The sequence below is a fragment of the Meles meles genome, chromosome 17 (assembly GCF_922984935.1).
Source record: "Meles meles chromosome 17, mMelMel3.1 paternal haplotype, whole genome shotgun sequence".
Lineage (NCBI taxonomy): Eukaryota > Metazoa > Chordata > Mammalia > Carnivora > Mustelidae > Meles > Meles meles.
The window spans coordinates 59,108,966-59,133,667 of record NC_060082.1 but is presented as its reverse complement, the minus strand read 5'-3'; the positions used below and the strand labels follow the sequence as shown (position 1 = coordinate 59,133,667).

The window sequence follows — 24,702 nt, the reverse complement described above, 5'->3', positions numbered from 1 at the left end:
ATGTCCCCCAAGGATCAGCTACATATAACTTTTGGGGATGTGAAGGGAGAGGTGAGGCACTAGTCTTATTTTTATCAAAAATCAAGACCGGTGGCATAGGCTAGAAGTCATAGGATGCAATGACCTCATGGGATGTTCCCTCCTGAGGCATGAATCATAAAAGCAAGTTGAGTGGTAGCCGGTTTTTGTTTTTTTTTTAATTAAAGATTTTGTTTATTTGACAGAGTGAGAGGGAGAGTTCAAGCAGGGGGAGGGGCAGAGAGAAAGGGAAAAGCAGGCTCCCTGCTGAGCAGAGGGCCCAGTGTAAGACTCAATCCCAGGACCCCAGGATCATGACCTGAGCGGAAGGCAGTCGCTTAGCCAACGGAGCCACCCAGGTGCCCTAGTGGTAGCCTGTTGAGATGAACTGTAATACTTTGTCACCTGAGCTCCTGGCCAGGTCTCAAAACACGTTGGGCACATGGCCAGACAGAGCTCAGCCCTCTGGCCAACCGACTGATTGTGGAGAGTGTGGGATGGTCTTAGGTGTTGACGTTGGTGTTTGTCCACACGTATGCAGATTGTATCCGCAGCACAAGTATGCACCGTGTCCCTAACTCTCCAGGAAAGCCCTGCTTCACGTTTACTGTCCCTCCATCCACCACTTGAGTTTAATATCTTGAGGGAAAGTACTGAAAATCAAACGGGGTCATGTCTCCTGCATGAAATAAGAAGAGAGACGGGATTTAAAACTCTGAGTTGGTGTAACAAATCAAATGCGGAGTACCAGTTCTCATCACCAAATGGTGTATGTCCATGATTTGCCTTTAAAGAGCAGGTTCTTTGGTGTAGTTGCAACAAACTTTTCGGAAATCTCTTCTCAAATATGGAAGCATGTCTGTACCTCCATTCTCCCAGGGTACAGACGGAGGCTGCATAATGTATAGTAGACGATTGTTAGCAAATATGGCTGTTTGGTTTCTTCCTCCTAAACCCGAGAGGATTGACATAGCCTTGTCACTGCCACAGTGGATAGAGATGTGTTGCTCAATGCGTCTCTTGTTTGCACTGAGAAAGACTTTCCGGAGCACTTACTTAAACATTTCTCTGGGTATTTATATCCCCGTGCAAGAGGAAACCATATGATTCGAGATTGGAATCTGAGACACTCAAACCCACAGTTAATTTTCAGAGCCAATTTTTTTTTGTGTGTGTGTTGCTTCTCTGGGATGATGCTAATCATCCAATTCAGATTCACTTCCACGCACATTTCTGAGAGCCTGCTGTGTGCTAAAGCGGTGAGGATACTTGATAAGACGTGGTTCCAGACTTCAAGCATGGTCTAGCGAGGGGAGAGTCTGGACAGTGTCCAGACGCGCGTGTCGTATTGGGACTAAGTGAATCTAAACATCCTTTCCTGGGTTGTCTCATTACTCAGAAAGTCAGCTCTGTTCCCCATCAATGAACACGGTCCTCCGCCTTTCCTCTTTGCAAAGCCTGAGGGGCGGCCCTTTGTAGTCTTCGTCCCAGGCCGTCATCTGGTAGTTTAACAGCCAAAGTCAAGAATTTCCCAAAACACGCGTTTTCTCATATTTTTAATGTTTGTGTTTTCTCAAAACGGGTCCTGCCCCTCCACTCCCATGGGTGCTGGTTTTCTAAATGACACCACCAACAACAAAATCCCCCCAGGACGAGGCGTTGGCAAAAGTGGGTTGGAGAGATGCTGGCCGCGTCCCCCGAGAGTTGTGTGAAACCCTCCCCAGCAAAGGACCGACCTGCTTCCTGACCTCAGGCTTCGTGTCACCCGCCAGCACCTTCCTCGGAGTCTTCATTTCCCACTTTATTTGGGTGCAGCTAAACCCGGCAGCCTTCGTAAGGTACGCTCTGGGATAAAGCAACTTGCTGTGTCAGTGAGGAAAAGGGAATTTCGGTAGCTAGTGTTGACGGTTGTTGTCTGTAGAGAGCAACCCTGAAGGACAGTGGGAGGTGCCAAGGTCAGGAGTCAAAAGTCCTAGGGGCTCTCATCCACTTTCTCTGAGAGCTGGTGGGGAGGAACTTATCTCCAGTCCAGTCTTCCATAGAGTGGGAATCGTCATACCTGTCCTGCTTACCTCTGCAGGTGAAAATCAAATGTGGTGATGGAAATGTCTGTGTAATTAAAGTGACGTCATTGTCATCATCACCACCAGGGAAGGTATGATAATACGGGACAAAAGGTCCAGTAGTTTCCTAATTTAATTGTCCAAAATATAAGATGTTAAGAACTTTGGATAACTGGTGGGATGTTTTTGTTTTTTGTTTTTTTAAGAGAGCGAGCGGGGAGGGGCAGAGGGAGAGAGGGAATCTTAAGGAGACTCCATGCCTCGTGTGGAGCCTGACATGGGGCTTGATCTCATGACCCTGAGATCATGACCTGAGCCGAAATCAAGAGTTGGTCGCTCAGCTGATTGAGCCACCTAGGTTTCCCTGGATAACTGGTGGTTTGGCTAACGAAGTAGAGTGTTTCTCTGGTCACTTGCTTTTGACCAGCTCAAGAGACAGTAGAAGGGATGATTCGGGCTCCTGTTTGGACCAAATGCTCTGTCCATCCGCTTGTGCTTAGGGGAATGTGTATTGGAAGGCTCTCGGTGTTTGAGTTTTGTGAGTGCGAATGTGCAGTCGTGATGGAGGGCGATGGGACGGTAACTCAGTTTTCGTGGCTGACGAGATAATGGTAAACAGTTACTGGAGCAGTGACTAGTCACTTCACAGGTGCTGTTGGTTAAGGGCCTTGAAGGACCAGCGAAGGATGTGGATTAATTCTTGTTCTCCGGCTCAAGACTGAGCTGACGAAAACTGTCATTGAGGATTACCTTTCTGATCTTGGAGAAATTCAAGTTTGAATGTGTGAGAATCTGCTTGAAGATTGAGATGGGAAACAGGGGCAGACTGAAGGCCCTGTAGGGCAGGCATGGCTTGGTGAGCTGCGTGGGTGGGGGGTGGGGGGAAAAGTGAGGCCGTTGTAAGGATGAGCAAAGCCCACCTCTCTCTCTCTCTCTCTCTCTGACAACCCCCATTTGCTCCAGGATTATATTTTCATACTGTCGTGTTTGGGTTGGATTTAATAGCTCAATTGAGGGAAGACATTTTAAATTTCCCTTTATGCTCTGTGAACTACTGACAAGATGAGTTTAGAGAAACTAGCTCCCAAGCAAATTCCACTTCCACAAATGTTTAAACTTTAAAATGGTGACACATGCATTGCTGGTAGGAATGCCAAATGGTGCAACTGATAAAGAAAAATGGTGTTGTGATCCCTCAGAAATTAAACGTAGAATTCCCATACAACCTAGCAATTCCTCTTCTGGGCGTACACGGAAAAGAGTTGGAAACAGGGACTCAAAGATTTATTTGCACTATACGTATGTATATATATAGTTATATATATAAATATATATATTTTGTTTATCCATTCACACATCAGTGGATGATGGCATTGCTTCCACTTTTTATCTTATTTTGTTTTATATATATTTTGTATTTTTATATGTATTATTTATATTGTTATATATCATATATTAATATATAATATATTGATTTATTTATATGTACTTATTTATTTTATATATATTATTTATATATATGTGAACTATAGCGTACGTATATAAACTATATATATAGGACATTTTAACACACACATGTACGACTCGGCCTTCAAAAAGAAACGCCATTCTGAAATACTACAGTGATGGATGAGCCTCAAGAACATTTTGCAAAATGAAATAAGCCAGTCACAAAAGGGAAGATATTTTATGATTCTGCTTAGGTCAGTCCGGACTCATCAGACACAGAGACAGTTTGCAGAATCGCAGTTACCAGGGTCTGGGTGGAAGGAACCGGGGAGTTGGTGTCTAATGGTACAGGGTTGCAGTCTGGGAAGAAGAGGAAGTTCTGGAGATGGTTGGGAGCGAGCCCAGCAATGTGACCTACCGCTGAACCGTACTCTTGAAAAAGGGCTAATGTGGTCAGTCTTACATATTCCACAGGGAAGAAATGGTGAACTGTTCTCTTGAATCAGTGATTTCTTTTTTTCCTTGAAATCCTGGAAAATATAGATTCTAAAATTCTCTTCTTCTGTTTTCCAGTTCTGGAAAGTGAACTATGGTGGTCCTTTTTAATGTCATTTGCTTTAAAAAAAAAAATGCAATGATGTTTCCTAGGCCAAGCACACCCTATTAACAGGTTCAATAACACACTGCAAAGTGTAATTTCAAGTTTATTCCACTCTGCTATTGTTATGCCACAAAGAGGCGGTGTTTATATCAGGTTTTATACTGACGACTGGACTGTCTTGAAATGTGGGTTTGGGGGTGCACAGAGTACTTTGTGGGCCTTAGACTGTGTAAGGGTTTGGGTTCTAGATGTCCGCTGGAGTTTTCTTTCTGAAGGAGACCCAAGATTCAAGGTAAACCTCATCTCGCCCGTGTGACGCTCCAGAAGTTAGAATTCTGTGTCTTCTCTTTGTGGTCAGGAAGAGGATGATCTCTGGAGTTTCGAGAATGTTAACGAAATGTGAAAGCTGCTCAGAGAACAGCCCACAGAAGGGCTCTAGGCCTGCTGCCCACATCACCAGGACCCACTAGTCCAGACCCTTCCTCTGTCTGTGCTGGCTGTTACAGAACCAAGCCTTTGTGGGTTGGTTGTCTCCTGGGTCTTTTGTCTGGAATTATGTGGCACGAGGTCTGGACCAGCGGCCCACACTGGAAACAGTCTCATTCCCCCAAGAGAAGCTTCCAAATCCCAAATTCCTGGGCCAGCATCCATTTCCCTTCCCCCTTTGCCCTTCACCCCCCGCAAGATTCCTGAAATGATAATCTTACACTTCTCACCGATGTCCCTAAAACTTCAGCACCTTTGTACAGTGTCCTTGGATTCAAAGAAAGTGGCCATTTTCCCTTATTGTCACGAGTCTGTCTCGTGTCTCAGTCTCCCTTTAACAGACGATTACCAAATACGTGTAAATATCAACATTTGTTTACCTGTGATCCTAACTTTTCCTGTGATAAGGGACCACCGAGATTTGGGAAGACACTTGGAAAGAAGTTACATTCTAACATGGACACCAGTAAAATCGACACCTAATAGGTGATGTCATCCATGTATAGAAAACCTTGAAACGAATCCGTTGAAGAAAGGAAATGATCAGGGATGAGTTGGTTCGGCTAAGATGTGTTCGCTGGAAGATAGGACCGGATCCTTTCTGTGTAGAGAAATTTGTAATCAGCTCGATTGAACCGATGGTGTCATGCCTGACCAAGAGAATTAGTTGGTATTTGTTTTCGTGCCTTGGAAACCTCCAAGGGTGAGGGTATTTGACGACTGATTATATGGATAAAATCGTCCCTGGAAGTAAGGCAGATGCCCAGCTGCTGTGTACCAGGAAAGCCTGCCTGGTTGCTAATGGCCATTGCATTTCCTGATTTACTGGGCACCTTTTTTGATGGGCTGGGCGTGTCTTCTAATTATAATTAGTCAGGGCCCAAGTCAGAATTTTCTGTCTCTATGAATTTGCCTCTTGTAGGTCCCTCATCTAAGAGGAATGATACAATATTTGTCCTTCTGCAAACACTGTTAGCCTGATGAAATTAACAGTGAACTTAATCACCGTAATAATTATTTCCGGATTCTATTAAATTGTGAGCGTTATTGTTGTCCTCAAGATGTAATTAAAGTACTACCTACTAAAATAAATTTTAAGTAGGTAAGAGAATTAAATGTAAGAAAAAAACTAAAAATATAGAAAAAACATAGGTGATTAGTTAATGGATGGAGAAGATTCTAAGCGGGAAGGAAGGAAAGGTCCACCATGTCCTATGTCCAATAGGTCTCAAAAATAAAAGAAAGACAAAAAGAGAATGGAAGGTACCACAAGAGAATACAGGGATGGGTGTGATGATACACATTGGGTAAATAAAACCAGTGTGTAGAGGATGTGAACAGTTAGAACATGGCATTATCATACTTCATATGTAGTATCTTTGTACATGTTGTTCATGTAAATGGTAAGACTTCAGGAGACACGTGGACAAAATTTACATACAGACTTTGCAAAAGGGAAAGCAGAAGTGGTAAAAAACAAAAACAAAAACAACCCGAGGAAAATGGTTGAACCCCATTTGTGATCAAACACGTGCCAATCCCAACAACGCTGAGATGCCAGTGCTGACTCAGCTTTGCAAAGACTTTTTTTTTTTAAGATTTTATTTACTTATTTGACAGACAGAGGTCACAAGTAGGCAGAGAGGCAGGCAGAGAGAGAGAGGAGGAAGCAGGCTCCCCACTGAGCAGAGAGCCCGATGCAGGGCTCGATCCCAGGACCCTGAGATCATGACCTGAGCCGAAGGCAGAGGCTTGAACCCACTGAGCAACCGAGGCACCCCTTGCAAAGACTTTTTAAAAATGTGATATTCTTTGAGGCGGCTCTGGGCATGTTGATGACGCCTGTTTCGGAGAGCAGGTTGTTGAGACGTCAAGTGACTCTTTGCCTTTGACCCAGTAGCTTCACTTCTGAGAATCTCCCTGAAGGGAATAATCGTAGCTACAGAGATCATGTGTGCGAAGATATTTCTGATGATTATAAGGAACTTGAAAGAAGCGCATGCTCAGTGTTATAAGAAACAGTTAAGTGAATTACGACCCATCTGATCAAACACTTTGTGGTCATTTAAATGAAATTTGTGAAAAGTTTCCAAGGCACAGGGCGAAAGCTCCTGGTGTAATTGAAGCTAATTGAGCAGATAGCAAGGATGTCACCCTGCGTGGGCAGCATTAGATAATTAGAAACTTTGTGGAAAAAACAAAAGGGATTGACTGCCTTTGGCTAAAATCTTAACAGAGCAACATGAGTGGCTGCTAATCTCATGCAGTGGGCTCTTTTCTGATTTGTCATAATGGGCACATTTTACTTTAAAATATTTAAAAATTTTGGGGGCATCTGGGTGGCTCAGTCGGTTAAGCCTCTTGCCTTCTGCTCAGGTCATGATCCCAGGGTCCTGTGTTCAAGCCTCGCATCAGACTGTGTGTTTGGCGGAGAGCCTGCTTCTCCCTCTGCGCGCCACCCTGCCTACCTGTGCTATCTTTCTCTCTGTGTCAAATAAATAAATAAAATCTTTAAAAAAAAATTCAAAATTTTGGTTCATTTTCCAAAAACTTGGTTCTCGTGTACCCATTTTTAGGATTTGTCTATCAGATGACCCTCTTCTGAGAAGTTACATGGCTTCCAAACTTTATATCCTGCTATGTGATCATCTATACAGTTGGCTTTTTAAAATAATATAATCTTGCCGAAGAGCGGGAAGACCTGTGTTTATTTCGGTGCCCGCACAGCCCACAGGAACTCCTGCCTAATGGGGGAGGGATGGCCAACGGGAAGTCCCCGGTTTGTGTACCATCTCCCGCATGCTTGACTTGGTGCCACTGTGCTCACTACGCTCACAGTCAGATAGCATGTCGTCTGTTTCAGCTGGCTTTGGAAGAAGCAGTCTTGGGGGGTGGGGGCAGCTGGGTGGCTCAGTCAGTTAAGCATCTGCCTGCGGCTCAGGTCATGATCTTGGAGTCCTGAGATCAAGTCCCGTGTTGGGCTCTCTGCTCAGCAGGGCGTCTGCTTCTCCCTCTCCCTCTGCCCTTCCCCCCTACCCCTACTCATGCCCTCGCTCTCTCTTTTTCTCTCTCTCAAATAAATAAAAAAAATTTTTTTTTTTCTTAAAGCTTAGGGGCGCCTGAGAGGCCCAGTTGGTTGAGCGTCCAACTCTTGGTTTCAGCTCAGGTCATGATCTCAGGGTCATGAAAGCAAGCCCCGAGTGGGTTCCGTGCTGGGCTCACAGTCTGCTACAGGTTCTCCCTCTGTCCCCCCAACCCCACTTGTTCTCTCCCTTTGAAATAAATCTCAAAAAGAAAGCTTATGCTTTAGTTTTGAAATAACTTTTTTTTTTAATAGGAACCCCCCCCCCCCATTTTAGGGATGTAATAAATAGAGCTCATTCGGAGCCGGCCCCTATTCTAGGCCCTGCCCATGGGCTGTGTCTCTCACTGTTCCCAGGCCGCCCCGTCGGGTAGCTAGCATTCCGATTCTAGTTGTGCAGGGAAGAGCACTGAGACATGAGGAAGTCAAGTGCGTGAAGAGGCCCGTATTCAAACCTGGGCGATCTGACCCTGGAGTCTCTCCACTGGGCCAAGTTCATCGACAGTTGGCCTGTACTTTATGCGGGAATCAGCTCGGGCACAGACAGGCCGAGGCTGGCATCTGACGAAACAGCCGGCAGATCGGGGGCGGGTGGAGGTTTGGAGCCAAGCCCTGGCTGTGTCCACGGACCAGTCGAGGAACGGAGCTTTGCGGAGCCAGAGTTAACATCTGCACACTGCAGACTGCTCCTGGCTTTTAAATGGGCAGGTGGGAGTGTCCATGGACTTTTGAGGAGAATCCCGCAATAATACCAACGCAGTTGTTAAAGCGTTGCGCGTAGGACGCTGGGTAACTTCATATTCGTAGGAAGAGCAGTGTGGTTGCTCCCTCCACAGGAAGTTTGCTTTTCCTCTTCCAGCCTCACTGAGCTGTGCAGAAGGCCCGATTCCTTGTAGCGGCAGAGCGCGTTCTTCAAATCCACCCCTTGTTTTGATTTGGACTTCGTTTTGCGTAGATTGTCGGGCGCGGGAGAGAGTTCTGGAAAGGGAGGCCATCTCTGAGCTGAGCTGCCTCCACTCTGAGAAGACAGTAACACTGCGAACTCAGGAGAGGGGAACAGCAAGATATTTCGTGTCTCGCCTTTAAAACTGATGTTTGAGGTGCGCCTGGGTGGCTCAGTGGGTTAAGCCGCTGCCTTCGGCTCGGGTCATGATCTCGGGGTCCTGGGATCGAGTCCCGCATCGGGCTCTCTGCTCAGCAGGGAGCCTGCTTCCCTCTCTCTCTCTGCCTGACTCTCTGCCTACTTGTGATCTGTGTCTGTCAAATAAATGAAAAAAAAAGATTTAAAAAAAAAAAACAAACAAACTGATGTTTGAGCCACTCCATCCCCCTCAGATGGAGAACTTTGGCCTGGGTGCCCAGAGAGCCAGAAAAATAAAGATGCTTGTCATCAAGGTTTGCTGTTTTCTTGAAGATCCAAAATCTGTCCATTGTAGAAAGACCAGTGGAGTATGTGTGTTGGGAGAGGGTTGTAGATTTAACAGCTGTTTGACTGTGGTTACATATAGTTGAGACTCTGTGTGGAGGGCTCCAAGGCCTTTAGCATATGGGGAAATTTTTAAAGGCAGCTACTTGGAATTGCTGGTTCCACTGCTTCTGCTAGGATTTCGCGCAGGAACCAGCGTGACCTGGGCAGATTTCTTTGCAGACTGCCTTTAAAAAGCCACCTTTGCGGGGTGCCTGGGTGGCGGCTCAGTGAGTTAGGCATCCGACTCTTGGTTGAGGCTCAGGTCGTGATCTCAGGGTTGTGAGATCGAGCCCTATGGAGTCTGCTTGAGATTCTCTGACCTTCTCCCTCAAAATGAACAAATCTTTAAAAAGCCGCCTATGCGTTCCTGTCTTGCTGTATTTGCGCACCTTCCACCTTGGGTTTCATTTCTCCACCTGCAGCCGGGCAGGAAGTCAAGGATCACGTGTTACTTTTACTAACGTGGGCAGTCTCCTCAGTGAGGCCCACGTTTTCCTGCTGTTTATTTGACACCCGGTTCGGGGACCATGCCTCTCTCCGAGGTGGGAATAGCGTTGTCGTTTTGTCCTGATGCCGTTTCTCCATCATTTAAATAGCGGGTGTGTAGGGCTCGTGAGCGCCTCGTCCGCACCTGCTGGTGTGAAGGGTGCTGGGTGGGCTGCACCCTCTAAGCTGCGTGTTGCTTGACGTCCTTGGGGGAAGTGGTTTGTAAATATGAACCTGTGATTGAGCTGGGGTCGTGTCAGCATTTCTACTTGCATGAAGTCCTTGCTTTTGATCTTCACAGGCAGGGGGTCTTGGCCCTGTGGGCCCCTCTTGAATGCGGAGGGAGGGAGGCAGGCCTGCACGGGGCACCCGGAGGAGAGTCGTTGGCTTGTTGTGCTCCTTCGCGGACGGCAGAGCTCTGGAGCCCTTGCCTAGGACTGAAGGGATTTCTAAGGTCCTCAGTCTGCCCTTCCATGGAATGAGGACCCTTCTGGTGTTCTTCTCTCAGGCGTTAGGACCTTTTGTGTCTTGGCTAGAGATATGACACAGTGGTTAGATGCTGTCCCTATGGCAAGGCAACCGTTCTCCTGGTAGGGGAGGTTTAAAATATAGTGGTCTTTTGTCTCCTCCCAGCAGCTACTTTGCGGCCAAATCCGAATCCTGTCGATTCCCGCTCTGGATCAGGATGTCAGTGCCTGCCTCTTAGCCCACACCCTGGCCTCCTGTCTGGTCTCCCGAATTTTCTTTACCATTCCTAATGGCTCTGAACACAAGGTTCCCTGTGTTGTTCAGGTACATTTTAAAGGATGGCTCTTACCATGTCATGGATCTGCTCAAAAGCCTTCACCGGCTCCGTGCCGAGTGGTGAACTTGAAGCAAATTCGTGGACTTGAAGCAAATTCCTTAGGCCCCCAGGTCTCCTACCCACCTTTCCGAGGCTGGTGCCCTGGATGTGTCCTGTGCTCCAGGCCAGTGCTCCGGAGTCACTTGGGAGACTTGTTAAAACATAGATTTCTGGGCCCCAGCCCCGGAGTATGTCTGCATTTCTAACAGGCTCCCAGTGAGGCTTTGTGAACTACGGTTCCAGCCAAACAGACCGTCTGTAGTTTAATGGACCTCAGGCTCTTCCTTGAACTTCTTTTTACTGCCTCTTCCTTCGCTTTGAGTACTCTTCTTGGCCCATTCTACCCATCAAAACCCTCCACGTCCATCTGAGTTTTTCCGGATGCCACCCTTTAAGGAAGTGATCGTCGGCCCCTCCGAATGGCTCTGAGCCCGCCTTCCTTTGGCCACAATCCTGTTACCTCTTTGATCAGAGCCTACCCTGCGCTGTGGTTATTTGTATTCTATCTTCTTTTCCCCTCCTGGATGGGGAACTCTTTGAGAGGAACAGAATAGAACTCCTTCAGTGTTTGGTGGCTAAACAACTTTTTGAGATAAGAACCCCCCCCCCCCCCAGTTGATTCTGTACTGTTTAAAACTTTCTGGCAAGTGCTTTGAGACTCTTAAAGGGCAGGGATTATATCTTATTCATATTCGAAGCCTCTGCAGCACTTGACTAATTCCTTGTCCATATAGGCCCGGAATAAGTGTTGGTTGAACGGGTAACAAGCTTAAGTACTGGAGATACCCCAGGCCTGAGATGTAAGGAGGAAACTCAGCCTGGCCCTCTCGCTTCTCCGCCTTTAATCTTCTTATAAACTGTGGGCCTTCTAGGAGCACATTTATTATTTTTAATGAACTGGTGTGTGGCATAGTTTAAACCTATTTATTATCCTTCCAACATGTAGGCTTGAATAGTATCCCTGAGCCGGGAAGACCTGGGCGGGGCCAGCCTCATCCCCAGGACATTACTTTTCCAGAGGAGAACGCTTTGAAGAGTGAAGGCCGATCTTTTATTTTAGCTCAATGTAATTATAATAACCTGTTCCATAAGACGTACACGCACAAGTTGCTTATGGCCAGGGATGGTGGCCGTGTAGCGGCTCGCTGGGAATAATGGAGAAGGAGGGACAAGCAAGGGAGAGGACATATATGTTTTTGAGGATTAATTTTCAGTACTTGGTTTTAAAAATGTATAAACCTAAGGGGCACCTGGGTGACTCAGTCGGTGAAACATCTGGCTTCTGCTCAGGTCGTTGTCCCCGGATCGAGCCCCATATCGGGCTCCTTGCTCAGAGGGGAGTCTGCTTCTCCTTCTGCCTCTGCCCCTGCTCCTGCTCTGTCTCTCTCTCTCAAATAAATAAACCATCTTTAAAAAAAATTTATAAGCTTAATAGATGCTCACTGTAAACAACACACACTTTACAGAAATAGACCTAGAGTTTAAGTGCCCCCGGGGATGAATCCTTTATAAATTCAATGTGATATATTGGGAGATTTTGCCATTTTAATGCCCCAAAAGTAAAGTACATGGTGTTTGCGGTACAATCTGATTCTTCTGATGGCTTCAGGATTATTTGCATGTCTATGCAGACCTGAGTGTCGCAGGTGTGTTTCTGTTCTCCATTTGAGCGTTTCCCAGTGGTTTCCTGCTCCCTTCCTCCAGCTACTTGGGAGAAAAGCGAAGATATGCGATCCTGCCTTGTGATATTGCCTTGTCTCTCTCCCTTTCCTCCCTTCTCCCAGCAGATCTTCACGGAGTGGCTTGCCCCGGGCTGCCACACTCAGGATCGTAGAGTCAGTGCGGTCTCCGAAGGCAGACAGCTGAGTCCACATCCCACACCAGGCGCTTACTAAGCAGTGTGCCCTCAGACAAGCTGCCTGTGTCTCTGGACCTCAATCCCCTTATCTGTAAAATGGGAATGAGAAAAATACCTACCTCAAAAGTTACCATAGGAATAAAAACACGTAGCGTGTGTCAAATGAGTAGAGAGGACCCTGATATTTGGTAAATGCTCAGTGAGCATTATTTGCAGTTGGGGGACACAAGGGTGAAGAATGCAGTGGGAGGGGAAGCTCAGGGTCCTAATGTGGACTGGGACGTCAAGGACGCATGGCGAGCTGCGGTGGTGGGAAGGAGGTCCGTGTGGCAGGAGGGAGTGGGAAGGGAGGACGCGTGAGCCAGGGCTGGAGTCCGGGACAGGGAGAGAGCATGTGGGGCCAAGGACATCTGGGTCACCTCATCCACCTTAGAGATGAGGCAGCCAAGGCCCTGAAGGATGATCGCCTTTTCCAGGTCGCCATGCCAGCCAGAGCGAAGGCGAGACCCAGGTCCCCTTACTCCTGATGCAGTACCTCGACAACCCTTTACCCTGCAACTCGTACTACTTCCAGTTCCTGTCGGAAGCCAATCTGAATGTTTTTATACTTGGGCCTGGCAGGGTGCAAGGTCCCCATACCCAAGGAGGCCGAAGTGTTGGTGTCTGTGATGGACCATTGTCCGCTCCAGCCCCCACACGCACGCGCATACGTGGTGCCTTCCCTCCCTTCCTCTTTCTGGCTTCCTTCCTTGGCCTGGTGGAGCTCAGAGGGATAAGTTAGGCAGTAAGGGGTAGCTGAAGGGGGAGAATTCAGGCTGCTCCTTTGTTTCCAGATTTAAATGATCTGGCCCATGCATGTCTCATTTATCCACCCATCCGTCCATCCATCCGTCCATCCATCCGTCCATCCCTCCGTCCATCCATCCATCCATCTATCCACCAGCTATGCAGTCTGCAAATATTTATCGAAGGGCAGATAAAGGTCAAGCATTTATGTAAGGTGTTTTTGATAGTCAGCCCAACCAACCCAGTCTCTACCCTCATACGGTCTAATAAATACCATTAATAAATCAACAGCATCTTAGCACACACCCACACTTGATGTGTGCTACGGGATGCAAAGAGGTGTGCAGGCTGGTCTTAACCCCCACAAGGATTATATGGCCCTGTTAATCCCACCAGGCTGTTCCTTTGCTGGCTTGCTTATTTTTAATTTCCATGATAGGGGCGGCGCTAGTCCCAAATCTCATTTCTCTCCTGCATCTCATTTTCACAGATGCTCAGCGAGGGTTGGGAGATGGTTAGAGTAGCACATGGCATTCAGCAAGGAACAGAATTTTGTGAACCAGTGTTTTTATTTCCCTTCTGGTCTCTTGAGTCTGGTTGATCTTGTCTAGAGCCCCGATAATCTCCTAGACAAAATATTTAAATCTTTTGCAGCTCTGGGGACTTTGAGGAAGGAATATTGTGGCTGAAATCCTAAATATTTTGGAATATAATTAATGCAAGTGTTACCCACAGATGCTGCTCGGCACAGTCTCCATCCCCAGGAGAGTGAGTCACTGTCTTTGTGTGTGGAAATGTACATGTATGCTCATGAATTTCTCCAGCCTCCCAACTGTGCGTCCCGCCCCCTGAGGGCCCGCCCCTGACTTCCCTCCTTTGGTCCCTTGTTGCCTTCTTGGATGTTTTTCTCTTTGTTTCCAGAAAGGGATGAAAAATTGTCACTATAAAATGACCGTTACGTGTTCCAGAGGAACTTGCCTTTTTGTAGAAATCAGAGCTTTCTTCCGAAGGAGCCATTCTCTTGTTGTTCCGTATTGGATGTGGGCGGGGCTGGCTTGGGGGTAATGGGATTTTCCAAGGATTCTTGAAATTGCAGCGTACAGGTATAAACATAACTCTCACTGCCCCGGAAAGGCTATGAGGTTGCACATTTTTCAAGTAGGCTGAAGGCCTTGTGCTCTCCTATTGATGCCTCTTTGTCCTGATTTTTTTGGAAAAGGCAACCAGATTTTAAAAAAAAAAGAGGAAAGAAAATGTTTATTTGTCCCACACCAGGAAGCCAGGATCACCCCTAGCCTGGGGTGTTGCCATTTTATTTGACCCAGGAGGCAACTGGCGACTTCAGCAGTGAAGGGACTCACTTGCTCAAGGCCACATGGCTGAGAATGGGAGTTGGGCTTGAGCCCTGGGCCCTCGGGGGCTGGCTCACCTGGCCCAGGGGAGATCCAGCTCCGGGATCCCCGCCGCCTCACCTCACCCACCTCTTAGCCATTTTCAAGTTATCACAAGTTACACACACCAGTGCACCAGGTCCATTGCAGTTGGAAATAACACAGCATTTCGAAGGTGGGTAATAATGAGAAGAATGTTCTGCCCAAAACAATACCGTCCCGGCACAGCCACCTGCCCACGAGACAGCTGGCAGAGAGGATGGACACCGAGGTCTCACTGGGCCAGTGAGGGCCAGTGACTGGCTGCCGTGTTCTTGATCCTTCCAGATTTGGCCCATTTGCCTCACGGCCCTGCAGCCCTGCCTACGGTTTCGTCTGTGGCCGCTGGAATTCCGCATTCAGAAAGGTTATTAGCCACCTGGATAATTGCACCTTTGTAACTTTTGAGACAACCACCTACAGGCAGAGGCTCACTGCAATAAAGGGCTCGTCATTTGAGGTGTTAGATCTTTGCTTTGACATAAAACCAGCTTTCCGCTTCCTTAGAGTCACAGCCTTGGATAAATCGAAGCTAAATGTTGCCAGAAGCCGTCATCTACCATTTAAAGCATGTTCTGAAATGGAAACAGGCCTCTTTCTCAGGGCAAGAGGGGTGCGGGACCCATTTTAAATTTCTCCTTAAATTTCTCCAGGCTGCCATAGGGATTGGTTTAATAGGGAGAATTTTTTTTTTTTACCCCCCCGGCCAGCCTTCACCACAGGGGTGTGATTGTATCCAAGGCCATGGCTTGACTTTCTGCTTTGAGGAGGAGACAGGTACTTCCTGTGGGGTTTTAAAGGCGCTCCTGTTGATGTTGTTGCTATTTTATAAGTCTCTCTGAATACCGAAAGGCAGGAGGCCTGTTAGGGTGGGTTGTGTTGGCCTTGGGGCATTAGCATGACAGAGTATCTTTATTTGGATTTTCTAGGTAGGCCATATGCACTCAATTATCCCCATTCGAGCATCTGTGTCCTTTGTATAGGACAAAGGCACCCGGGGACAGTAGGAGGTGGCCTGCATGGAGGGCCCCCCCCCACCTCTCCATGCAGGCCACCTCCCACTGTCCCCAGGTGCCTTCAGCAGGACCTGGGAACCCCTGCCAGGGAGCACTCACATTTTTATCCCTGGGCCCTTGTGACACCACCCGCTGTCTTTGCTGCAGAACACAGCCCCTGCGCTCCTCCACCTTAACTAAGTGATCCAAGAAGCGATTGAAAAAGTCCACTCGCGCCGATCGGGTCCAGAGACTAACAGGATGTGGAGGGAAGAGCACAACCTTTGACGTTTGCAGACCACGGTCCAAATTCCGATCCACAAGCTGCTCAGCTTTTCTAAACCTCGGTTTCTCCAGTTGAAAGTGGGTTGAGGTTCAAGGAAGTTGATGTCGGCTCCGTAAGACAAGGGGGCTGAAGGATAGTTGCTTCACGCGTGGGCTGCCCCGAGGCTGGGTGCTGATGGGGCAGATCTCCAGACCGGATGCAGGACCCACATTACTCTCCTCTCCTGCTTCCCTCAGAGGCCCTCACTCAACAAACATTTATTTATTTATTTAAAGATTTTTATTTAATAAAGAGAGAGAGAGAGAGAGAGCGTGCTCCAGTGGGGGCAGGGAGAAAGGGTGGGGGAGAAGCCGAGTCCCCGCTGAGCAGGGACCCCAGTGTGCGTAGCTCGACCCCAGGACCCTGGGATCATGACCTGAGCTGAAGGCAGCCATTTCACTGACTGAGGCACCCAGGTGTCCCTACCCAGTCTTCCTGAATGTTATCAGGATCTGGGGCCAGTTCCCCAGAAGAGGATAAACCCCATGCTCTTCACGTCTGTACACAGGGAGTGACCGATTAGCTTACATCCCCCCCCGCAAGATGTTGGAGTTTTACTTCCCGCCTCCTGGGGTAGCCACTGTCCTGCCCGGCTTGGGTGGCAGAGAGGCAGGGAGATGGTGGGGGACTAGGATGGGGCTGTCCTGAGGGGGGTGGGAAGATCCGTCAGACCTAGGAAGGAACAAACAGAATCATCTTGGAGCTTCCTGGGTGATAATAATTCACTTATAAAATTTCCAGCTGGCGCACTAAATCGAAATACTATTTGGAACGTCACCCTAGAAACTGTACTAATTTGTAGTTGTAGTGAAATGTGTCTTACATGTTGTAGGGATCTCTTCAATTCCTCTGATGGCTGTCTCAACCTCAAAGCAAATATTTCCCCTCAAAAGTTCAGGTTTTTGGGGCGTCTGGGTGGCTCAGTGGGTTAAAGCCTCTGCCTTCAGCTCAGGTCACGGTTCCAGGGTCATGGGATCGAGCCCCGCATACGGCTGTCTGCTCAGCAGGGAGCCTGCTCCCCCCCCCCCCCCCCCGCCTGCCTCTCTGCCTACTTGTGATCACAGTCTGTCAAGTAAATAAATAAAATCTTTAAAAAAAAAAATTCAGCTTTTTATCTTTTTCTAGCATAGGGTTTTATTTTGTGAGCTACTACTTAATTGTTCATTAACAGCCCTGATTGGGGCTATAAAAGGGACTCAATGTGTTTGTTTAATGTCCTTTGTAAATTCAGGCCACGGAGTACCTTCTAGCACACAGCCTACCCAAACACTGGGTTTTGTGCACGTGCCGGTAGCAGATTCTATTAAAAGGACCATTACTATAGTTTATTGCTTTTGCAAATGGAGTTTAGTCTAAGCACAGTGTGCCAGAATTATTTCTACAATTCGTGGTGGTGTTATCAATAAGGTGTGTGGAAAGAACACTGATTCTCGTTCCTATAGGATGGAACAGCGGAGGCCCAGAAATCATTCTACCTTATTGGATCTTCTCCTAAAATCTAGGGGAGATAGCGCTTCAAGGGCACGATAGGAGTAATAACCATAATACGTTCAGCCGGCTATAGCAGTGACCCTAAGAGGGATGTGGGGGCGAACCACATTTGCACAATAATTACACCACTGCCGTGCACCTGGGAAAGCAAGCAGCCAGGGGACAGAAGCCACCACTTCTCCCTGTGCACGCCTGCTTGCACGGCGTCTGGCTGGGAGTCTGGCGTCTGACGGGGAATCCGGCGAGGGGTCCAGTCTCCTCTCCATTGACTCCCGCTGTGGGTCCTTCCTGGAGGATGGCAAGGATTAACAGGAGTCCCTTGTGAAGTGCCAGCTCCCTGCAAAGCCCGAAGATGCACCTCTGGGCAAATCTTCTGCTCCGCTGGGGAGAAGTGGCATCACCGGGTCCAGAAACAGAGGGGGAAGCCCAGAGCCCTCGTCGTCCCTGCGTCCATTGCCTGCCTCGGTCCTGGGCCTTGTGGACTCTCCTTGCATCTCACGTGATGTGTCTTAAGTTGATTTTCCTGGGGAGGGGCGGAGAGGGGTGGGAAGAGGAGACAAGCGTTGAATGCAGCGATGTGTCTTCTTCCCGGAATAATGTGTTCTCGGCATTAAAAGCACAGTGTGCAGCTGTGGGCAGCGACTGATGGACGGAAGCCATCTCAGTGGCCGCTTGGAGGGGCGGGTGCGTCTCTACCGAGAGAGGCCGCGTGACTCCGAGGCCGGCTGCTGGGGCTCTAACCCCCGGCAGCCGTCCGCAGCAGCTGTGCAAATTTGTTTGCCTCGGGCGACGGCCACTGGGCAGGACTGGCTGGTGGGACCTCTGGCTGCAGGCCACTCCCTCTCCCCCTTGCTCTATTCTTTAAAAATTAAGTATCTTAAATGAACTTAAAACAAGTCCTATTCTTTTTAAAGATTTTATTTATTTATTTGAGGGAGAGAGAGCACAAGCAGGGGGAGAGGCAGAGGGAGCTGGAGAAGCAGGGAGCCCGATGTGAGTGGGACTCGATCCCAGGACCCCGGGATCATGAACTGAGCCCCAGGCAGCTGCTTAACCGACTGAGCCACCTAGGCGCCCCTAACAAGTTCTATTTTATTTTTTATTTTATTTTTTTTTAAAGATTTTATTTATTTATTTTTCAGAGAGAGATCACAAGTAGGCAGAGAGGCAGTCAGAGAGAGTGAGAGGGAAGCAGGCTCCCTGCCGAGCAGAGAGCCCGATGCAGGACTCGATCCCAGGACCCTGAGATCATGACCTGAGCCGAAGGCAGTGGCCTAAACCACTGAGCCACCCAGGCACCCCACAAGTTCTATTTTAAATAACAAAATAGCTTTGTTTATGAAAGTGATACACACCCAATATAGAGAATGTGGAACACAAAGAAAGAGACCAAGAATAGGAAATTCAGGGGCGCCTGGGTGGCTCAGTCACTAAGCATCTGAATTCATCTCAGGTCATGATCCCAGGGTCCTGGGATCGAGCCCTACATTGGGCTCCCTGCTCAGCGAGAAGCCTGCATCTCCCTCTCACACTCCCTCTGCTTGTGTTCCCTCTCTCGATGTGTCTCTCCGTTCAATAAATAAACAAAATCTTAAAAAAGAATAGGAAAATCGTCTAGAGGATCACACTACAGAGATCACAGAGCTGAGCCTGGGTGATTTCATCCCACCGGGATGATCCTGTCTGAATCAGCATGTGGTATCTAAACACGGTGTGGTTGGCTCTGAGGGTCTCTGCCGCGTGTCAGAGGAAGCCTGGGGTCCCTGCGCCTAGCCCGGGGCTGGCCCAGAGAGGGCAGACAGGAGTGTTGCACTGGGAAGGAATGAAGCGAATGCAATGGGGGGGCCGAGTGAAGGCAGGACTCGCCGTTGGAAACACGCCGGCATTTGCCTGGGGACTCGTGTTGGGTGAAACCCGTTCTGAAGGGTATGGGAGCTTTCTCCCACTTTCCACCGTCTGCTGTCCTGCAGCGCCCACCTAACACGTATGTACATCAGTTCTCACCCCCCACGTTGTTACTCTTCGGCTTTTTGGTAAAGAAAAGCGTACTTTTCCGTCATGCATCCCGGTCCCCAGCAGGGGCACGTGTCCGTCCGTAGGTCTGCTGACACAGGGACGCAGGACGGAGCAGCCCTTCTGGTGGCTTCCTGGCCGCAGGAGGCAGATGGAGAAGTCCCGGGAGGTGGGCCCTGCAGCCCCGGCCCCGCCCCAGAGAGATGCACCCTGGTTTCCTTTCATGGCGGGTTTCTTTCCTCAACAGATAATTATTCTCTGTGAGCTGAGGAGGGCTCCTCGGATCGGGCCCCGCTTCTCTCCTCACCTCAGCGCCCAGGACGTTTTCCTGGCAGCTGAAACCAGAGCAGCAGACTGGCTGGGGGACTGTACTTGGCGAGGGGTAAAATAACCAATGATTGCACATAATTGTAAAGCACAGTTTTGAATTTTATTAATGAGGCACTCCAAAGGACGTCTTTTTAGTCCATCGTCGCACTGAATGGCCAATCCGTTGGGGTTCAGCGCGCTGGAACGTGCATTCATCCTCCCGCTCCCGAGGCCCCGGGCCCCTGGGCTCTGTAATTGACACAAGCTGGTCATTTTCGGGGGTGGCTCTTCTCCGAAGCTGTAAAATAAACAGACTTGCTGGAGCGCTGCCTTGCTTCGTCCCTGTCCGGAGAGCCAATTGGCTGCGCCCGCTTGGAACTTCTTTTCTTTCCTTCGAGGCAGTGTGGGCACAGAAGGTCCTCAGGTTAGCGGTTTCCAGGAACAGAGGCCCGGGGAGGCACAGGGAGATCCAACATGAGCTTCTTTCCCTGTCGTCTGCTTCCTCTTACCCAGCGAGCAACGGGATTTTCAGGGTCACCCCAGAAGGCTTTTGGGGTAGGAATGGAGGTAAGGTGGGGAGCTGTGTGCCGTGCACGTGGCACGGGGAGACTTACCACCCCACCCCCGCCCCAGGTCTCCATGAGCTCAGCTGGCTCAGCGCGTACCTTCCTGATGGGCTTAGAGATCAACCTGTAGCTCCTTTCACGTGTCTGCTGGGCATCGTGTGGCCGATCTGCTCCGTGCTGGGCACTCAGGGAAAATGAAGGTAAAACCTGGGGCTGTCTGAGGCGCGTTCTGAACGTTGCTGAGGTTAGTTATTTCCCAAACGGGTTGTAAGTCCCTTGAGGCCACAGACCTTGTCTTCCCTGCTTCATCTTTGGAGCCTGCCTAGAACCTGGAACGCCGTGGGTACCCAGAGAAAGTTAGCAAATGGATCGGTCTAGTGGAGGAGAGAGATCACGTGCAGACCTACATGCAGACCTGGAAAGGCAAAGACTCCAAATGATCTTTAGAAGGTCCCAAAGGGGCTGCAAGACTTCGACTTTGCCCCTCCTATTTGGGGTAAGCCAGGAGGGCTTCTTGGAGACTCTGGCCTGGAAGACAGGCATTGCAGGTGTGAACTCAGAGAACGCTGGGCACACAGGGAGAAACAGTACCAGGTGCCCAGTGCCATTGGCTTTGACTTGGGGGTTGGAGATGTGTAAGGATGGAGTTGGAGGTCAAAGGGGAAATGGAGGTCGGAGGCGGGTTCTAACCTGTCATGTCATGTGGTCCTTCTCATCGTGAGGCGACTTTGTGCACAATGGGAGGGGAGGAGAGGTGTGGTTGCTCCCTCTGGCCCTTGGGCTGCCCTCCAGATATGCCGAGGAGCCACAGACGGGAAGGTAATCCTTCAGCAGGGCAGGGGAAGGGAAGGCTTTGAGTAATATTTTGAATAGCAATCCAGTATTCGGTTTGGGGCATCTTTCTCTTCCTTAGCAGGGTTCGGGTGATCTGATTCCAGTTCGGGGGGCCCAGAGTCTGTTTCTTTTTCCTAAGATGTGTTGATTTATTTTAGAGAGAGGGCCCAAAAGCAGGAGGGGCCGAGAGAGAGGGAGAATCTCAAGCAGACGCCGTTCTGAGTGCGGAGCCCAGTGCGGGCCTTGATCCCGCGATCACCGCCTGACCTGACCGGAAATCAAGAGTCTGACTTGGTTAACCGACTTAGTTAACCAAGCTTAACCAAGTTAACCAAGCCCAACCAGCTTAACCGACTGAGCCACACAGGCGCCCCCAGGGTCTGTGTCTTTAGTGGTCAGGCCAGAAGTGCAGCTGGAGGACGAGAGCATTTCCATGGAGCTTGTCACTGAGGGAGAGGCTCGCTCACACCGTCCAGGAGCCCAGGAGCCTCCCCGGGAGCATGTACGTCAGGTCGTGGGTCACCCGTGGTCGTCTTCATCCCTGTGTGCGCCCCTCAGCGCGTGGGAGAGCGGGGGCTTCCCGGAGGCACCAGGCTGTTCTTGGAGCATCATTTGGAGCATCTGGACCTGTAGCTTTTTCCTGCCCCCAAGGAACCCCCAGATGAGGGAAATCCTTTCCTAAGACACGTTTGTCTCCTGCCAGCTCTTCTTTATACCGCTGGCGATGTTGGCTTCTCCTTGGGATACCGGAGAAGCCTCATTTGTTTTTTGAGACCAAAAATATGTCCTGGGGAACTCTGGCTGTTGCGGAGCTCACAGCAGGATGATGTTTGCGTGGGCTTTGTGTTTTCTTGTTGAGATGTTTGCCAGCAGTGGGCTGAAGGAGGACGGCGAGCCAACTCTTGCTAAACCCAGTATTCCCTTGTGGACGAGAAGGCCCAGCTTCCAGCCCAGGGGGGTCTGGCGGGGCTGGGCATGGGATGGGAACCGCCACCACAGGCTCCCCAAATATCTGTCTGAGCCCCTGTGTGGCCTGAGGCTTCTCCCAGTTTGGAATGCAATTGAAAATCTCTCTGGCTTCTGGAGACGAGTGAAAGAGGCACCATCCACGCGTCTGGATCCTTCTGCAGACTCACCACAACTGTCTAGCTTTCTGCTGTTGTGACCGCTCTAGAAATGACCGGTCTTTGGAAGCCAGCTCTTGGAGTCGGGTGCTGCCGAGGCGTAGCCACGATGGGAGAAGAACGTGGCATTTTCGGGTCCCCAGCATCCCGGTTTTGTTCTGAGCTCGGGGCCTTTCTCCCTGTGCTTGCTGAGTTTTTCCTTCTGGAAGAACCTTCGAATGCAATGGTCGTGTTTTTGTCTCTTAAGCCAGATTGTGGATTCATGTTTTTTAGTATTTTCTTCCTTACACTCCTTAGTAAGTCTGGGAGAATGCAGGGTGATTTTTTTTTTTTATCAAGAAACACAGCCTCTTTTCTTTCTCTTTGCTTTCTTTTCCTTATGGTGCCTGCAAACAATGAAAAAACTTTCTATCAAGATTCATTGTGTTCTCTCTCGGGAGCAGTTTTTTCCTTCTCTGTGTCTTAGAAAATGCGGTTGGACTTGTTGCTGGTCCCAAACCCTATCAGACACGTTTCTTCTATGCAGTAGGTACCCAGGGACGTGAGCTCCTCAGGGTGTCCCTGGGGGAGGGTGTGGGACTTGGGAGAGAGGCAGTGCTCCCCACAGCACAGTGGTTTGGAGGCCAGAGGAAGGGAGCACCTTTTAGCCGTGCCCCAGGACGCCGCTCCTCCCTGCCCCTCGGGGGTCCGCCTGGACGAGGGCATTCATCTGGGCTGCTCTGGCTGCCCGTGGGTGGGTGGGTGGTGGGTGGTGGGCATGGCCTCCGGTTCAGGGCTCGGAGATGGGGTACGGGTAGCCTTCCGTGGGAAAAGAACTTCCTCCACATCCCATCCGGGAGAGAAGCCTACTGTTCCTCTCCATGTTGAAGGCTGGACACTGCGAGGCCCAGAGGGAGGAGGTGGGTTGCTCCTGATAGACGAGAAAGTGGTGTGGCTGGGCCTGGAAACCTGGTACCTGGCAGGCCACCCTGCCGCCTGCTACCGCGTCAGCTTCCTCTCTTGGGATGGACGCAAAGCCGCGAGTTCCCCTGTTGTCTCCCATTAACCAACAGGTTTGGATGCCTGGAGGGAGTCTAGAGTGAAAAACCAATGCAGATTTTCTGTCCCCTCCCTCCTCGGGGATGCCCGCATAGTCCCAGCCCCTGCTGGGCGCATGGGGTTTGCCTTTCTCCTTTGAGGCCATCGAAAGGACAACTCGGGGTGGGGGTGGGGGGGCTGCCTTCACTGTTCCTGCTGGCGTGAACGCAGATGTTGCGCCTGGTTTTGAAGCCAGAGTCCGTTCACTGGGTGCACTTTGCGTGAAGTCACCAAGATAGGTGTCCCCAGGGCGGGACCGAGCAGCCTGAGCTCGTGCTACTTCACCCCTGTTGCTGCTGGCCGCAGGAGTACCAGCCACTTAATGAACACTTACTACCCGCGAACTGGATGCGATGAGTCTGCTGCTGGCACTTTCCATGCCTGGAAGTACAGAAGGGCTCCAGTCATCCTTTATGGGTGTCCTCCCTGCAGCAAACGCAGAGTAGGAATTTGACCCAGTTCGTTGGAAACTCAAGTTAATAAACAACATTAACACGTTTTTAGGTCTATTGACCGATATCCTTTAAATCAGTGGGGTTTTCCAAGGCGGGGGACCGGAGGGGGGACCCCTGATGTAGTCGGAGCATTATTATCTTTTTTTTCAATTAACCTAGTTCAATTTTGATTTCCTTTTGGTTCAAAACAATTTAGGTCAATCTCTGATTTTTAAGAATGAATCTCTGGAGGGAAAGGAAATTAACTGGGCCCTAAGGGGGCTCGGTTACCACAATTAACCCCGAAAGACAGACGCTCAGGCTGGTGGGGGTCCTGGAGAGGGGCCATATGACCACTTCGGGCCATCTTCTCCCACGGAGACCTCGGTAGGAGCGGCCTCCTTTCTTCCTTGCTGCCTGATTAAATACACATTTGCCTGCCACAGTGCCTTCTGAGGGCTTCCCCATTTCTCAAGCTCTTCCTGTCTTTTTCTTTTTTGTTCGTTTCAGAGGTAGAATTTGGTGATTCATCAGTTGCCCATAACACCCAGGGCTCCTTCCATCCAGTGCCCGCCTTCACGCCCGTCCCCCAGCCACCCCCTCCCCTCGCCACCTCCCCTGCAGCAGCCCTCAGTTGGCCTCCTACGGTTAAGAGTCTCCTATGATTTGTCTCCCTCTCTGATTTCGTCTTGTCTTATTTTTCCCTTCCTTCCTCTCTGCTTTTCTGTTTTGTTTTTTAAATTCTGCACATGACTCAGATCATGTAATTGTCCTTCTCTGACTGACTTCTTCATAACGCCCTCTAGTTCCGTCCATGTCGGTGCAAAGGGCAAGATTTCTTTTCCTTTTTTTTTTTTTTTTTTTTTGATGGCTGAGTGATATTCCATTGTGTGTGTATACATACCACATCTTTATCCATTCATCTCTTGATGAACATCTTGGCTCTTTCCATAGTTTGGCTAT

At 49.5% G+C, this 24,702-nt stretch overlaps 1 protein-coding gene across 2 annotated transcripts in view; it reads left to right on the top strand.

The window, feature by feature from the left end:
* Positions 1-24,702, top strand: part of KIF26B (kinesin family member 26B) — a 422,552-nt gene that overhangs the window by 26,280 nt on the left and 371,570 nt on the right. The window contains exon 1 of one of the 2 annotated variants that reach the window (XM_045982185.1): positions 20,392-20,470. The exons of the other annotated variant lie outside the window; for it this stretch is intronic. Within the exon in view, the coding sequence (XP_045838141.1) occupies positions 20,465-20,470 (6 nt within the window). The 5' untranslated portion in view covers positions 20,392-20,464. Of the gene's footprint in view, positions 1-20,391; positions 20,471-24,702 lie in introns of those variants that run through there. 2 annotated transcript variants of the gene reach the window in all.